Genomic DNA, 15,843 nt, shown 5'->3' with positions numbered 1-15,843 from the left:
GGGGCTGGGGAGGCCAAAAACGAGCAAAAATGGGGTGTTTCTTGTTCATTTTTGCCCTCCCCAGCCCCCAGGAGCACTCTACAAGCCTCCTAAAGGCTATGCACATCCATTTTTGCAATGGGGGCGGGGTTTCATAGGCCATAGATGCTGTATTCCGTGTATAAGACACTTCCGGATTTCCACCATGTTTTTTGTGGGAAAAAGATGCGTCTCATACTCTGAAAAATACGGTACATCATAAGCGTAAGCACCGGTCATACTGTAAGTTACTTTTTCTTGCCACTTTGAACAGTCGCTAATTAAATAGTTGCAAGTTGAGGACTACCTGTACTTTTTAATCGTAGGCAGGATTGATGGCATAATGGATGGCACAAAACTGGGCAACCAGGGAAGGTGAGGAGTCAGAACCGAAAAAGCTTCTTGGACGAGAAGTGAAACGTCTCCAAGGGGGGGGGGGAACAAGAAAAAGTCTAGCTGCCTTTTGAAAAAAGCACCTTTGTGATAAAGAGATCATGTGGTCCTCAGTGAAGTATTCTGTCTCCTACTCAACTCCCAGTTGGTTCTTCTTAGGATTCTAATTATGCAATTTGATTATGGACATTAGATTTCAAGAGGCATGATCAAAATTCACTGCCAAAACACACCGTACGTGGGGAAAGGATCCCCAGAGAACGAGTAAGCCTCTGGGTTCCCCTTGTAGCCTGAACTCCTCCCCTGGCAGAAACCATCATTTGCAGATGAGTGGCTGGGGAAATTAGCATTCCCAGATGTGGGTTTGTTTACTATTTTAATCTTCCGTATGTGCATAGTAGATCATTAGTGTGTGTAGAGAAAAAAAATCACAGTTATTAGCTTTTCCTTCGGTAAGGGAATACAAAATAAGATTTTATTTTTTTCATTCTATTCCCTCTAGAACTAAAAGGCATTTTTACTGTGAGTCAGCCCCAGAACCAGCAGGCTACTTCATCCATCATCTGCTTCCTTCCACTGATACCTAATGGAAACTCGCATGTCGAACTGGCATATAGTTGTAGGATTTTACAACAATGCATTTGTATTTCATAGCAAGACAGAATGAATAATTTTTCTGGAGCAATTGTTCCTAGCTGGCCAGTCTAACAAATAGCAATAGCTAAAGAAACCCGGAAGCTTAAATATTGGTTAAAATTATTGGGATGGACTAATTGGGATATGGGAACCCTTAATACGCCAGAATAAGAAATCATGGTTTATGCTTGGTTTCTGTTTATTGACTTTGGGGTGGGGTTGGGGGAATAAGAAGGCTGATCTCTGGCAGAAAGAGCTAAGCAGGAGCTAAATATGGTGTATTTGCAATCTATTAAAATTCTTGTGAGTACAGGTAGTTCTCGACTTATGACCATTCGTTTAGTGACTGTTCAAAGTTACAAACGGCGCAGAAAAAAAGTGACTTGTGACCATTTTTTAGACTTACGATCATTGCAGCATCCTCATGGTCACGTGATCAAAATTCAGATGCTTGGCAACTGGTCCTTATTTATGGCGGTTGTAGTGTCCCGGGCAGTGGTGGGATTCAATTTTTTTTTACTACCAGCTCTGTGGGCATGGCTTAGTGGGCATGGCATGGCTTGGTGGGCATGGCTTGGTGGGCATGGCAGGGGAAGGATACCGTAAAATCCCCCTTTCCTCCCGAACAGCTGGGACTCGGGAGGCTGAGAATAGATGGGGGCGGGGCCAGTCAGAGGTGGTATTTACCCGTTCTCTGAACTACTCAAAATTTCTGCTACCGGTTCTCCAGGACTGGTCAGAACCTGCTGAATACCACCTCTGGTCCCGGGGTCATTTGATCCCCTTTTGTGACTTTCTGACAAGCAAAGTCAAGGATTCACTTAGATTCATTTAACAACCATCTTATCGATTTAGCAACTGCAGTGATTCACTTAACAACTGTGGCAAGAAAGGTCATAAAATGGGGCAAAGCTCACTTTACAACTGTCTCGCTTAGCAGTAGAAGTTTTGGGCTTAATTGAGGCCGTACGTCAAGGATTACCTGTATTAGTGATGTAGTACCTTGTGAGTAACTGGGCTTCTGTCACATGCAAACCTAGCCTTTATATCTTCCTTCTGGAACAAGAGTTACCTTTTCATCTCCGCTTTTTGAGATTTTTTTTTGGCTTGGATGTACCAGGTTGGAGTCATTTACAGTTGACACTGTTATTAATCATGAATAGGTTTCTTTGTGGGGAGGGGACATGGTGTTCTGGTCTTTTTGGAAGGGATGATGTTTTTTTCCCAATGCCAAGATATTTCATTAAAAAAAAACAGACTGGGTGAGGCTGTTCTGTTGTTTCTTTAACCAGGCCAGATAGCTGACATTCAGGGCACAGAAGAGCCTGACTTATACCATGGTTGTTTGGAAGGAAGCTGTTACCCCGCCACAGGAAACCTGCTCATTGGGAGGGCCCAAAACCTGAGCACTACATCAACATGTGGCCTGGAAGAGCCTCAGGAATATTGCATTGTTAGCCATCTTCAGGTAACCCTGAACTGGTGCACCAGTTGCGACCCTACCTGAACCGGGAGGCTCTCACAACAGTCACTCGTGCCTTTGTGATCTCTAGGCTGGAATACTGCAACGTGCTCTACATGGGGCTGCCCTTGAGGAGCATTCGGCGACTTCAGCTAGTCCAGAATGCAGCCGCGCGAGCGATCGTGGGTGCACCTCGGTACACCCACATAACACCTATCCTCCGCGAGCTGCGCTGGCTACCTGTCGATCTCCGGGTGCGCTTCAAGGTGCTACTTACCACCCATAAAGCCCTTCATGGTAGTGGATCTGGATACTTGAGAGACCGCCTTCTGCCAATTACCTCCTCGCGACCCATTAGATCTCATAGATTAGGCCTCCTCTGAGTTCCATCTGCCAGTCAGTGTCGACTGGCAACTACGCGGAGGAGAGCCTTCTCGGTAGTAGCTCCGACCCTTTGGAACGATCTCCCCGTGGAGATTCGTACCCTCACCACCCTCCAGACCTTCCGCACAGCCCTTAAAACCTGGCTATCCCGTCAGGCCTGGGGTTAAAGAATGTAACTCACCCCTACCCGAATGGTATGAATGTTGTGCTTTATTTTTAATTATGTATTGCTTTTATGTACTATTGTTTGTATCCCCCTCCCCATGAGTTGTGAGCCGCCCTGAGTCCCCTCAGGGAAAAGGGTGGCCTATAAATAAATTTTCAAATACTCAAAATACTCAAAACCCTAGTTGAGAACTTGTAAACTCATGTGGGCTTCTGGGAATTCTGGGAATTGAAGTCCACAAGTCTTCAAGTTACCAAGTTTGGAAACCCCTGGACTAGAGATGCTGGTCACACACACCATGATGAAGGTCATTGAAGGTACGTGCAATGCTTCTGTATATTTAAACCAGAATGATTCTTTTGACAGGACTCTGAGAAATGCTTCATTTGTGACTCTCGCTCAGCCTCTTTCCGTGAGAGCCACCACATTGAGAATGTCATCTACCTTACTGGCCAGAATGGTGAACAGACCTGGTGGCAGTCTGAGAATGGTAAGAATAACTAATTTGGAAGTTTTGGAAGCCAATGTTTCATCTTCATTGGTTCCAGATGTCCAGCAACTCCCCAAAATTACATATCTCCAGATCTTGTTGGCCTCCAACAAGACATTTTTCATCATTAGTGTTGCCAGATCTTGGCTGACCACAGCTGACCTCTGTATCAGCACCACTATATTTGCTGCCACCTAGTGGTCTCTCAGACTTTTGAAGTCCAGATGTGATAGTCATATTGTATCTTTCATGAACTGAAAAAGATTGTGCAAGACAGAATGCTTGGTCCAAGATCATCAGCTGGCTTTGTCCCTCAGGTGAGACTAGAACTCACAGTTTCCACGTTTCTAGACTGATGCCTCAACTACTACACCAAATGGAGTCTCTGTTCCAAATACTGTGGAATTACAATTACCAATAACAATCACCATTGGCTAAACTGGAACTACAGGGAGCTTTACTTTTAGGAGTCAATGTGATGCCATAGTTAAGAAGTTGAACTAGGAACAGGTCAAGTTCAATTTCAACAGTGAGAACATTGTGAGCCAATTGTTCTCTCTCTCTCTTCACCTAACCTATCAGGGGTGGGTTTCAAATTTTTTTACTACTGGTTCTGTGAGTGTGGCTAGGTGGGGGAATGTGACTGAGTGGGCGTGGCCAACTTGACATCACTCATGCCTACACCCACTCAGTCACATGCCCCCACCTAGCCACACCCACAGAACCCCCAAAGTTTCTCGTTTTTCCTGCTACCTGCGGCTCTCGGAGGAAGGAGGCAGGGAAGTGAGTCCCTGTGGGACAGAGCGTTGGAGGCCAGACCGGTCCCTCCTGTCTGCCCGCTTGCTTGCTCGCCGCTTTCCCTGTCGGCCGCCCGGTTGACCAGGTGGGGCCTGGATTGCAGCCGGCGGGGGTGGGGGGCATGTGTGGATCCACAGAACTGACTCCTCCTGGCTCCTGCCTACACACAGGTAAGCAGCATTCGCATTTGCAGAAAATAGAGCAGAATAGTAGGAAAAATAAAGTATCTGCAGCTTTATGAGACTATTTTTTCCAGATCCTCAGGAGCAAATCTGACATTAAATCACAGCATACAAGTAGGAATTGAGAATGATGCTTTGTGGCAACATCCTTTGTATCTCAAACACTTTGAGAATGTGCTGTATGATGAGAGCTATCTCAAGACTTTATGGAGGATTTTTTTTTTCTCCATAGGTGACTGGAGATATGTTATCTAAATTCAGCTTTTTTGCTGCATTCTTGTCATTCTGCTGTGTTGTCCTCTTTGGGTTAGAAGACGCATGTTTGCTGAAGAGAACCTGATTCTTGGAATCTCCATGCTACACAATCCTGAATGATGGAGGTTCTCAGTCACGTGGGAAGCTGCCCTGACAGATTAGACTTCCGACTGCACCCACTCACCCATCAGTTGACGAAGGCTAATGAATGGAGGGGAGTTAGAAAAAGGGTTGGTGGTGCTAGATAGCAAGTCCCTGCTTTCTTGAGTATTACAAGGTATCAAGGCTACTTGAGCAGAGTTCTTGAGAAAGGCCTAATTTTTGTCTTTTGTCCCTCTCCAGGTGTAGAGCAGGTCAGCATTCGATTGGACCTGGAAGCTGAATTTCACTTTACCCATCTCATAATGAAATTTAAGGTACTGTACTGAGGATCTAGAAGGACACAATGGTTCAGTAGCTAAGACACTGAGCCTGTTGATCAGAAAGGTCAACAGTTCAGCGGTTCGAATTCCTAGCACCGCATAATGGAGTGCGCTCCCATTACTTGTCCCTGTTTCTTCTGACCTAGGAGTTCGAAAGCACATAAAAATGCAAGTAGAAAAAATAGGAATCACCTTTGGTGGGAAGGTAATAGTGTTCTGTGCACCTTTGGCATTTAGTCATGCTGGCCACGTGACCACGGAGAGCGCTGGCTCTTCGGCTTAGAAATGGAGATGAGCACCGCCCCCTAGAGTCGGGAATGACTAGCACATATGTGTGAGGGGAACCTTTACCTTTACTGAGGATCTATGAATCGGCAGATGCAATAGAGAGGATATTAGATGTTTTGCCTTCATCAGAAAAAGTATCTGATGAAAGCATTGCATAGTTGTATTTTTTGATGTTTCTTTTAAAAAATGAGAGTGTAAATTAATGTGCTTTTCTGCAAATAGTTAGGTTTCTGGTCCAATTTAAGTTTGTGCCAATGGAAGATTTCCTCTCTTTTTAGAAAAGTAATTTTCATAAAAACCCCAACGAGCAGAGTTTAAAGAGTTTAAAGATCTTCCTGCCTGCTGCGCACTTGATTATTATTCCACGCATCCATTCCCAGTGGCTATTTGCATTTGTGAAACTCATAGATGTTAATATAATAATATATTTAAGCTTTAAGTTGGCACTTAAATGTTACCCAGCACGGCAGGAATTTCTGTTTTTAATCTAGGCTGAGTGTATCATGAAGTGCACCACAAAGCATCTTTGCCTACTCTGCATCCGTGTCCTCACTACTTCCTTCCTTGGTTGAATAAAATTCTTCCCAATGTTTTACTCACAAAAACTATAGTGGTCTTCCCCCCTCCCCCACTTGATCCATGGGGTCCTTGGTGGTCTCTGAGCTTGATTGTTTTCTTATTAGATGTTTCATTATCCAACTAGGTAACATCATCAGTGCTAGAAGAGTGTGGGGTTTACTCTCTTTATATACAAGTGGCTTGTCCCAGGAGTGTTAGTGGGAGTAAGAGGTGGCGCAGTGGTTAAATGCAGCACTGCAGGCTACTTCAGCTGACTGCAGTTCTGCAGTTCGGCTGTTCAAATCTCACCGGCTCAGGGTTGACTCAGCCTTCCATCCTTCCGAGGGGGGTAAAATCAGGACCCGGATTGTTGTTGGGGGCAATATGCTGACTCTGTAAACCGCTTAGAGAGGGCTGAAAGCCCTATGAAGCGGTATATAGGTCTAACTGCTATTGCTATTGCTATTGCTATTCTTGGTGATTCCTTGATTAAGCTGTGGTTTATGATTTGATCACTTTTCTCATTTGGTAGTTCCTTAATTGGAGTATTTTTTTGCTCCTTGATTGTTGGTCTTGTATTAATCTTGGTGTTAATCTCTGCTTATCTAGGTGTTGATTACCGGTGAGGCGGTGTTTTGGTCTTTTTAAAAATGTATCTATTAAATTTCTATGCCGCCCGGCTCTTCTACAAGGTGATTCTAGGTGGCTTTCATACTTCCTTTTAGCTTTTGATTATCTCTTTTGAAGGGTATATGGATGTTCTTTATCTCTAGAATCAACTTGATTCTTCTCAGATTTATTTTATTTTATTTGTCAACAAGTACAAGGAAAGAAGTATGAAAAACACATGAAAAAGTGGCACAAATAAATGGATAAAATAAGCAAAACATAGCCATAAACACATAAAAAGAGTACGTATAAATGGGACAGTAGGACAGGGACGGTAGGCACGCTGGTGCGCTTAGTCACGCCCCTTTAGGGACCTCTTAAGAAAGGCGTAAGGTCCACGGTAGACAGCTTAAGGTAAAAGGTATGGGGGTTAGAGGAACTAACAACAGGATCAGGTAGGGTCTATCTATTTACTATTCTATTGCTGAAATCATTTTTCCTGCAATCAAGATTCGAACATTTAGTTTGTATCTATTGATAGCCCTTGCGTTATTGCAGTTGAAGTAAAAGTAGTCATTAACTGGTAGGACGTTATGGTAGATTATCTTTTGCACTAAGCTCAGGTCTGAATGTAAACGGTGTAGTTCAAGGTTATCCAGGCATAAAATTTCAAGCCTGATGGTATACGAAATTTTATTATGAGCAGAGGAGTTGAGGACTCTTCTTGTAAAATACCTCTGGACCAGGGGTGGGTTTCAGCCGGTACGCACCAGTACGGGCGTACCGGTTGGTGAAATTTAGTGTGCCTCCTAGTATCTGTTCTTCTGGAGGCCCAGCACCAGAACGCTCCCTTCCCTGGCTTCAGCGCTGCTCTGGGCTCCTGAAAAACCTCTCCCTGCCCCCTTCCTCCTCTTTCACAAGCAGCTTGAAAACGGAGCTCTTCTCAAAGAGCAGGAAGGAGGGGAGCTTATGACCATAATTGAGCCCAAAATTTTGGTTGCTAAGCAAGAGCGTTGTTAAGTGAGTCTCACCACATTTTCCAAGTTTGCCATGCCCACCCAGTCACACGACCGCCAAGCCACTCCCACAAAACAGGCGACACCTACAGAATAGGTTCTAAAAATTTTGAAACCCACCACTGCTCTGGACCCTAATGTTTTCATTTGTTGGACCACAGCTCTATAATTTCAAGTCAGTCGCTGTGCTGTCTTGGATTGCTGGGATTTGCATTCCAGAGACTCTCAGCCTCAAAATAAGCTGCCTGTAGTACACATGTGAAGAACCAGCTTACTATGGGATCCTCTAGTCCAGTGATGGCTAACCTTTTCTGGACCGAGTGCCCAAAGCGCCCCCCGCATGCGCTCCCATGTATGCCCTCTCGCACATGCCATGTCCCCCCATGCATGCGCACGTCCCCTCCTCATGTGCCTCACAAACACATACACACGGCGAATGTGCGGCAGAGACCCATAGACCAGCTGGCTGGCAGGATGCGCGAGCGCATGTGGCGCAGAGCTGAACTGGGGCGATAACTTGTGTGCCCACCGAGAGGGTGCTGCATGCCACCTCTGGCTCACGTGCCATAGGTTTACCATCATGGTTCTAGTCCATGAGTAGCGCAAATGACGTTGACATACTGTAACTGTGCTCTTTTCCTATGACTGATCTCAGCAGTGCTTTGTAATGAGGCCAGTGAATGAAACTATCCTAACAATTCATTGCAGGGCATGTTAGGTGCAGCAATTGGTGGATTTCTCTGGATGTGGCAGAAACCTCCATAAGTTGATCCCCCAAGCAGATCTGGGCCTGTAGGAGGATATGCATCCTGTATCAGAGAGCTAGATGGATCTAGTCATCAGTCAAACACTGATGGGGGTGCAGTAAAACACGAGAGGCCCTTTCCTTCTATTTATTGGAACTCCCTGAATCACTGTAGCATCTGACTCAAAAAGGTGTTAAGACAAATGGACACTCAACCCTCTGGGACAGGTCCTGTAGGTATTCCACAAGTGGAAATATGTATGAAAAGTGCTGGTAAAATAAAAATGTATTACATTTTGAGCAAGTCATGGAAACTCTCCCATAATATAATGGAAATGTACTGTATTATATGGAAATTGAATGAATGAATAAAATATACAGAGGGTCTGGGGCGGAGGGAAGCGAATGAAAATCAAACTTGCAACTAGAAAAGCCAGTCTCTTTTGTTCCCTGTTGAACAGTGACCTGCAGTCAGGGGAGGCAGGGGCGGCAGGGCCTCATCACTGTCATCATGAAAAGAAAAAAAAATTAAAAGGAAAAAGGCTGAGGTAGTTGCTGCCAGAGTCACAGTGGATGACTCTGCTTAGTGCTTAACTGTTTAAAAAAGCCTCTAAAAAGTGCCCTCTAGAGGAGGAGGCGGGAGAACCACGTGCCTCATTTAGTCTATCTTTATGATTACTCGAGCAGAGTTAAGCAAGGGTTAAAAGCCAAAGAATTCCTTATGTAGATGAGGCACTTGGTTCTCTCGCCTCCTCCTGTAGAGGACACTTTTTTAAACAGTTAAGCAGAGTCATCCATTGGGGACTCTGGCAGCAGCTAACCCAGCCTGACCTCAGCAGCTCTTGCCTTTTTCCTTTTACATTTTCACATTTTCATCATGGCAGACAAGAGCAGAGTTGAAATCCTCTGTGAAACAGCTGGAAAAGGTATGTGGGTTGGAGGGAGGGGGAGGAATTCAAAATTAATGTAATTTGTAAGTAATTGTATTACTGTAAGTAATTTGTGTGTGTGTAGCGGCAGGGCGGCTTTTGCCTCTAGCGCCGGGGCGGCAGGGTGGCTTTGGTTCCATCCAGTATTGATTCTTTGAAGTTTTCCATAGGTCCTCTCTGCTTTTAAAGTCTTCCATTGGTCTAAGGAAGTTTTTCCTCTATGGCGGACACAGCGCCGGGGCGTCCAAAAGCCTCTATGGTGGACACAGCCCCGGGGCTTTTTGACGTCCAAAAGCCCTGGCGCTGTGTCCGCCATAGGGCGACTTTTGCCCGCTTGCCTCACCAACCATAAACCTCACCGCACGTCACTGCTGTTGAATGAATGAATGAATGAATGAATGAATGAATGAATGAATGAATGAATGAAATATACAGAAGGTCTAAAGGGGGGGGCAAGTAAAAATCAAACTTGCATCTAGAAAAGCCAGTCTCTTTGTTCTCTGACTTGCTTTGCTATTCATGTATGTTTTGGACATTTTAAGGTAGAGATCATCTTTAATGATATACAGGGAAGTTAGCTACAGTAACGACAAATATTTTCCGGTTAACTCCTCTCTTCTTTCTCTTTCAGACTTTCCGTCCAGCAGCAATGCTCATTGAGCGTTCATCAGATTTTGGGCAAAGCTGGAAAGTTTACCGTTACTTTGCCTTCAATTGCTCCAAGCTCTTCCCAGCTGTTCCCACTCAGATCCCAACGCATGTCAATCAAGCAATGTGCGACGAGCGATACTCTGAGATTGAGCCCTCCAGCTATGGTGAAGTCAGTGCTATTGTATGGAAGTCAGAATGAAATGCAATTGGCAATGTCACTTGGAAGACCAGAGAATTGTATCTCTGTAATTATATGAACAACATGGGGAAGATAAGCAGTCAGTCTTTATCTACTTGAGCAGGTTTAAACCCCTTCCCCAAATTCACCACTTTTTTCTATGCAACTCTAGCAACACAAGGTCATTCATAGCTCAGTTTGTCTTTCTGGACTAGGATTAATGGAACTAGAGTACAAATAGATACTTGGCTCTGAGAATGGGCTACAATCTGATCGCAAACGTAATTTGCAGGCAAGATATCCTAGATTTAATTTAGGTAAGGAGTGTGAAGGTTTTTTAAGGCGGCTGCCTCTCAGAGTGGATAATACAGAGTGAACAAAGAGTAATGGCCTCATTCATTGTAGTCCAGTTTACTGTGTTCGTTGAATAGAAAGATCAACGTGACATTCAAATTAATTTTTAAACAGCAGAAAGGAATGTAAAATCTCAAGTTCTGAGTAAGACAGCCACAATTGTTGAAATGTATTTGGAAAGCAGTAAAGTCTTCTTAGCTTTTTTGAGGCGAATTTTTTTGGGCTAACTAGAAGAGTTCTATGGTCTACTCTAGTCTTAAAATTGTATCAAACAGTAGCCATGGGAATACAGAACTTAAATTGGGATTATGACTCTGAAAGGAATTGGTTAGTTTCATTTGGGTTGTGAGAACCCCTTGTTAGGTCCTTACACAGGCAGTCCTTGACTTACGACCCCCCAACAGAATCCAAAATTTCTGTTGCTAAGTGAGGGATTTGTTAAGTGAGTTTTGCCCCATTTTACCATCTTTCTTAACAATGAATCACTGAAATTGTTAATAACACAGTTGTTGAGTGAATCTGGCTTCCCCGTTGACTTTGCCTTGTCAGAAGTTCACAAAAAGTGGTCACACGACCCTGGGACCTTGCAACCGTCATTAAGTATGAGTCAGTTGCCAAGCATCTGAATTTTGGTCATGTGATCACAAGGATGCTGCAACGATTGTAAGCGTGAAAGCCATTTTTAGTGCTTTTGTAGCTTTAAACGATCATTAAATGAATTGTTTAGGGCGTGTCAAATTTTTCGATTTTCAGTTTCCAAACATTAGGGGTGCTCAAAGGCCTTGTGGATTGTAAAGATATTTTGGTTACTCTAATATAATTTAGATGTGTTTGGTAAGTAACTACATCAATGTCATAACTTTTGTAACGTTTTGTTTGCTTCATTTGTTGTAAATCAAGGACTACTTGTATAGATTACAGCTAAGCCAGAAAGTCACATTTTTCTTGCTCCTCACTTAGGAAGGGGAGGATAGAAAGATCAGAGCAGATCTGACAGGTGCAAATGGTCCTTGGTTTACCACTATAATTGAGCCTAGAACATTGCATCATTAAGCGAGTCACCATCTGACCAGCCTTAATTTTACAATATATTTGTGACAGTCGTTAAGAGAATACAATGCAGATATCAGTTCCTACCGGTTCAGACCGGTTCAGCCGAATAGGTAGTAACTTGGCCGGCCAAGCCCCTGAACCGGTTCTATCGGTTTTTTGCTTCTGTGCATACACAGAAGTATTTTTCTTGCCTACTGTGCATGCGCCCCCAAAGCGCGTCCCTGCATGAACCGGCAGTAAAAGAAGCAGAACTCACCTCTGATGCAATGGTAATTAAATTAATCTACTTTATCAATGAAAATTAATCTTCTACTTTATTGGTTTTGATGCAACCAAAAGTGAATTCTGGAAACCAGCAAAACCCATCAAAAATTATGATTATGGGATGCTGCAAACTGCCATAAAAGTTGCCAAGCATCCAAAATGGAAGAGCCGAGGTGGCGCAGTGGTTAGGGTGTAGTACTGCAGGCCACTTCAGCTGACTGTGATCTGCAGTTCAGCGGTTCAAATCTCACCGGCTCAAGGTCGACTCAGCCTTCCATCCTTCTGAGGTGGGTGAAATGAGGACCCAGATTGTGGTGGCAAGTTGCTGACTCAATTTGCTAAAAAATCTGTAAACCGCTTAGAGAGGGCTGAAAGCCCTATGAAGCAGTATATAAATCTGATAAATGAATGAATGAATGAATGAATGAATGAATGAATGAATGAATAAATAAATAAATAAATAAATAAATAAATAAATAAATAAATAAATAAATAGGAGAATGCAACTGAAGGGTGTTTGTGTACAGCTGTCATAACTTCAAAAGCAGGTCATAAGTAGCTTGTGTCACTAAATGTTACCTGTAGTAGGTTTTGGATACATGACTCTATAAGGCTGACAGAATTGGGCTCCAAGTTTTTATGTTTAACTACCATGTATCAACAATGTTAAAAGAAAGTACAAGTTAAAATAAAATAAAAATATTCCTAACATTCATAGTTTCCCTATCCACATGCCAGAGAGATAACAAGGAATTTCTCTTGATATCTTCAGTTCTAAGTAAAGCAGCTGGGACCAAATCTCTTAGGTTTTTCATATCAAAATATGTTATTCAGCACCAACTTAATTCTTTACATGGGAGACTTTTTTTATCTCCATCTCAAAACCCCTGTGTTTCTCAAGGGCTCATTTTCACTTTAACTCAATTGTCTTTTTTTTTTAGGGCAGATTCCTGAATTTGTAATATGGGAAATTAGGTGATGGGGAAAGATCAGCCTTCTTTGAAATTTGGTACCTTGTGGTACCACTGAATATGAGAATTTCTTTCATAGTGGCAGTGTTATGACATCCGGGTTTTGTGTCGTAACACAACTTTTAAGGGACACGGTGGCTCAGTGGTTAAGACGCTGAGCTTGTCAGAAAGGTTGGCAGTTCAGAGGTTCGAATCCCTAGCGTTGCGTAACAGAGTGATTTCCCGTTACTTGTCCCAGTTTCTGCCAACCTAGCAGTTCGGAAGCATGTAAAATTCCAAGTAGAAAAATAGGGACCACCTTTGACGGGAAGGTAACAGAGTTCCGTACGCCTTTGGTGTTTAGTCATGCCGGCTATATGACTACGGAGACATCTTCGGACAGCGCTGGCTCTTCGGCTTAGAAACTGAGATGAGCATCACCCCCTAGAGTCAGGAATGATTAGCACATATGTGCAAGGGGAACTTTTACTTTAACGTAGCTTTTAAAAAGATGTCTTTTATGTGTTTATGTAGTTTATTCACTACTTTGGATTTCTTATTTTGAAGGGCTAACATGATTAATTATTATTAGACCCAGTCATTGCCTAATTTAGATAGCAGCCTTGCCTTCACTGTTTTCCCTTGGACATTGATCTTGATAAAAAGAACTCAGTGACTTTACAGATTATCCTTGATTTACGACCAGTTGCATAAATTACCATTTGAGGGTACAACAAACTTCAAAAGAGCCATTTATGACCCATTCTGAAGGTTAGAACTGCTATGCACTCACAAACACACCCACATAAACACACACCCACACCCACACACCATGGGCACATAGTCTCATTTCAGGTGCTTACATTTAAGATCGGTTGCAGTGTCCTATGTTTATGTGACTGTGATTTTTGACATTTTTGCTGTCAGAAAACAGGAAAAAACCACCGATCATCTATGCTTAATTTGCTTAATGATTGCATGGTTCGCTTAACAACCATGGTGGCTTGCTTCCCAACCATTATAAAAGCGGTCATAAAATTGACTAGATGTACCACTGCAACAACTTATGATCAAAATGCCTGCCGCCGTTGTGGTCGTTAAGTCGAAGTCTACCTGTATGCTCTTAGGAAGTTAAGGAAAACTTAACTTCCTAAGAGCATACAGGTGGCGAGCCGAGGTGGCGCAGTGGGTAGAGTGCAGTACTGCAGGCCACTTCAGCTGACTGTTATCTGCAGTTCAGCGGTTCAAATCTCACTGGCTCAAGGTTGACTCAGCCTTCCATCCTTCCGAGGTGGGTAAAATGAGGACCCGGATTGTTGTTGGGGGCAATATGCTGACTCTGTAAACCGCTTAGAGAGGGCTGAAAGCCCTATGAAGCGGTATATAAGTCTAACTGCTATTGCTATTGCTATTGCTAAAACTTAGGTGTGTCTTTTAACTTCTCTCTTCAGGTCATTTTCAAGGTACTAGATCCAGCTGTGAAAGTAGAAGACCCCTACAGCCAGGAAATCCAAGGTATGGCTTCAACAGGAAGTAAGGAGGCTGCTTCCGAGAATTGAAAAGAAATGTTGCCAAGGATTAAAATATGTTGTGAAGGCTTTAGATATTGAGTCATGCTTGCGATAGTAGTGAAAATCTGTAACTCGAGTGAGGGATAATAAGGGTGGAGATTTGTTCTCCGAGCTTATGGGTTGGTTTCAGGGGTGGGCTTCAAAATTTTTAGCAAGGAGTTCTCTGCCCGGTTGCTGGGTAGGCGTGGCCATGGTGGGTGTGGCCTAGTCGGCCTCCTGCACCACAGTGGGGGGGCTTTTTTGCCCTCCCCGGGCTCTGGAGGCTTTCCTTGCATCTCCGGGGGGCCAAAATGGCCTCCCAGGCTCCAGAGGCCCATTTCCGGCTTTCCCAAACCTCCGGTAGGTCCATTTTTCACCCTTCCCAAGCCTCCATGCACACTCTGCACTTACCTGCATCCAAAATGGGCCACATGGGGACTCCTGGGAGGGGCAGGGTGGGGCAGGGTGGGGCCAGCCAGGAGTAGGATTTGGGGGTTCTCCAAACTGAATAGAATTTTAGCTAGAGGTTCTCCCGAACCCCTGCGAACCCCAACAGCCCACCCCTGGTTAGTTTCCAAATGTTTCATTACCAGGCTATATAATATCTTCAGTGGAATCTAGGGAACAGAACAGAATTTCCCTAAGTTCCACTGAAGATGTTACCTAGCTTGGTAATAAAAAGTGTTCGGAAACCAAACCACAAACTCAGAGAATAAACCTCCACCCTCCCAGAGTTAGTCATGCCCCAAACAAGCAAATATGGGAATGAGTGATAAGGGTGTAGAGGACTTTTTAATAAAGAAAGGGCATCATTATTCTAAGGAAGATCACTGTGGTGAAATTTGAGCATGACCTTGGCAGATGGGAGGCAAGAAATGCTGTCTAGGGCACTGCCTAGGCCCAGGATACCTGTGAGACCACCTACTGCCACCAGTAGCCTCCCACCGTTCAGTGCGTTCCCATAGAGTTGGCTTCCTCAGGGTGCCATCGGCCAGACAGTGTCGGCTAGCGGCCCCCAGGGGGAGAGACTTCTCTGTGGTAGCGCCTTCCCTCTGGAATGAGCTGCCCCCGGAGCTTCACATAATCCTTCCGACGCACCCTAAAAAGTTGGGTTTTCCAGCAAGCTGGCCTGGTTTGAATAGAATATAGAATAAATAGATAGAATAAATAGAATAAAATATAGGATTAATTTGGTTGTTAATTTTAATTTGATTTTTAAATTTTTATTGTAAATATCAATTGGGGTTTTTTTTGGATACTTTATTTAATGTCCCTTTTAATTTTTGTAATATGTGTTTTCTTTTATGTTGTACGCCGCCCTGAGTCCTTGGGAGAAGGGCGGCATATAAATCCAATAAACCTAAACCTAACCTAAACCTAAACCTAATTAGATAAAAGAGGGAAGACCCCACAACTGAGTACTGGGCAGAGAAAGAAACTTAGAGAGGATCCGCCCTAATTAATCAGGCAGTAAAAAGAGACGGTGGGAGAT

General features: G+C 43.7%; 1 protein-coding gene across 1 annotated transcript in view; it reads left to right on the top strand.

Moving 5' to 3' along the window:
* LOC116504622 (laminin subunit beta-4-like) overlaps nt 1–15,843 on the top strand; it is a 106,478-nt gene that overhangs the window by 24,889 nt on the left and 65,746 nt on the right. The window contains exons 3-7 of the mRNA XM_032211766.1: nt 2,340–2,515; nt 3,426–3,549; nt 5,127–5,200; nt 9,983–10,171; nt 14,253–14,316. Of these exons, the coding sequence (XP_032067657.1) occupies nt 2,340–2,515; nt 3,426–3,549; nt 5,127–5,200; nt 9,983–10,171; nt 14,253–14,316 (627 nt within the window). The remainder of the gene's footprint in view (nt 1–2,339; nt 2,516–3,425; nt 3,550–5,126; nt 5,201–9,982; nt 10,172–14,252; nt 14,317–15,843) is intronic.

Source organism: Thamnophis elegans, chromosome 2 (assembly GCF_009769535.1).
Source record: "Thamnophis elegans isolate rThaEle1 chromosome 2, rThaEle1.pri, whole genome shotgun sequence".
Taxonomy (NCBI): domain Eukaryota; kingdom Metazoa; phylum Chordata; class Lepidosauria; order Squamata; family Colubridae; genus Thamnophis; species Thamnophis elegans.
Note: the sequence above shows the minus strand (reverse complement) of the source record. Positions and strands in the feature narration are given on the sequence as shown.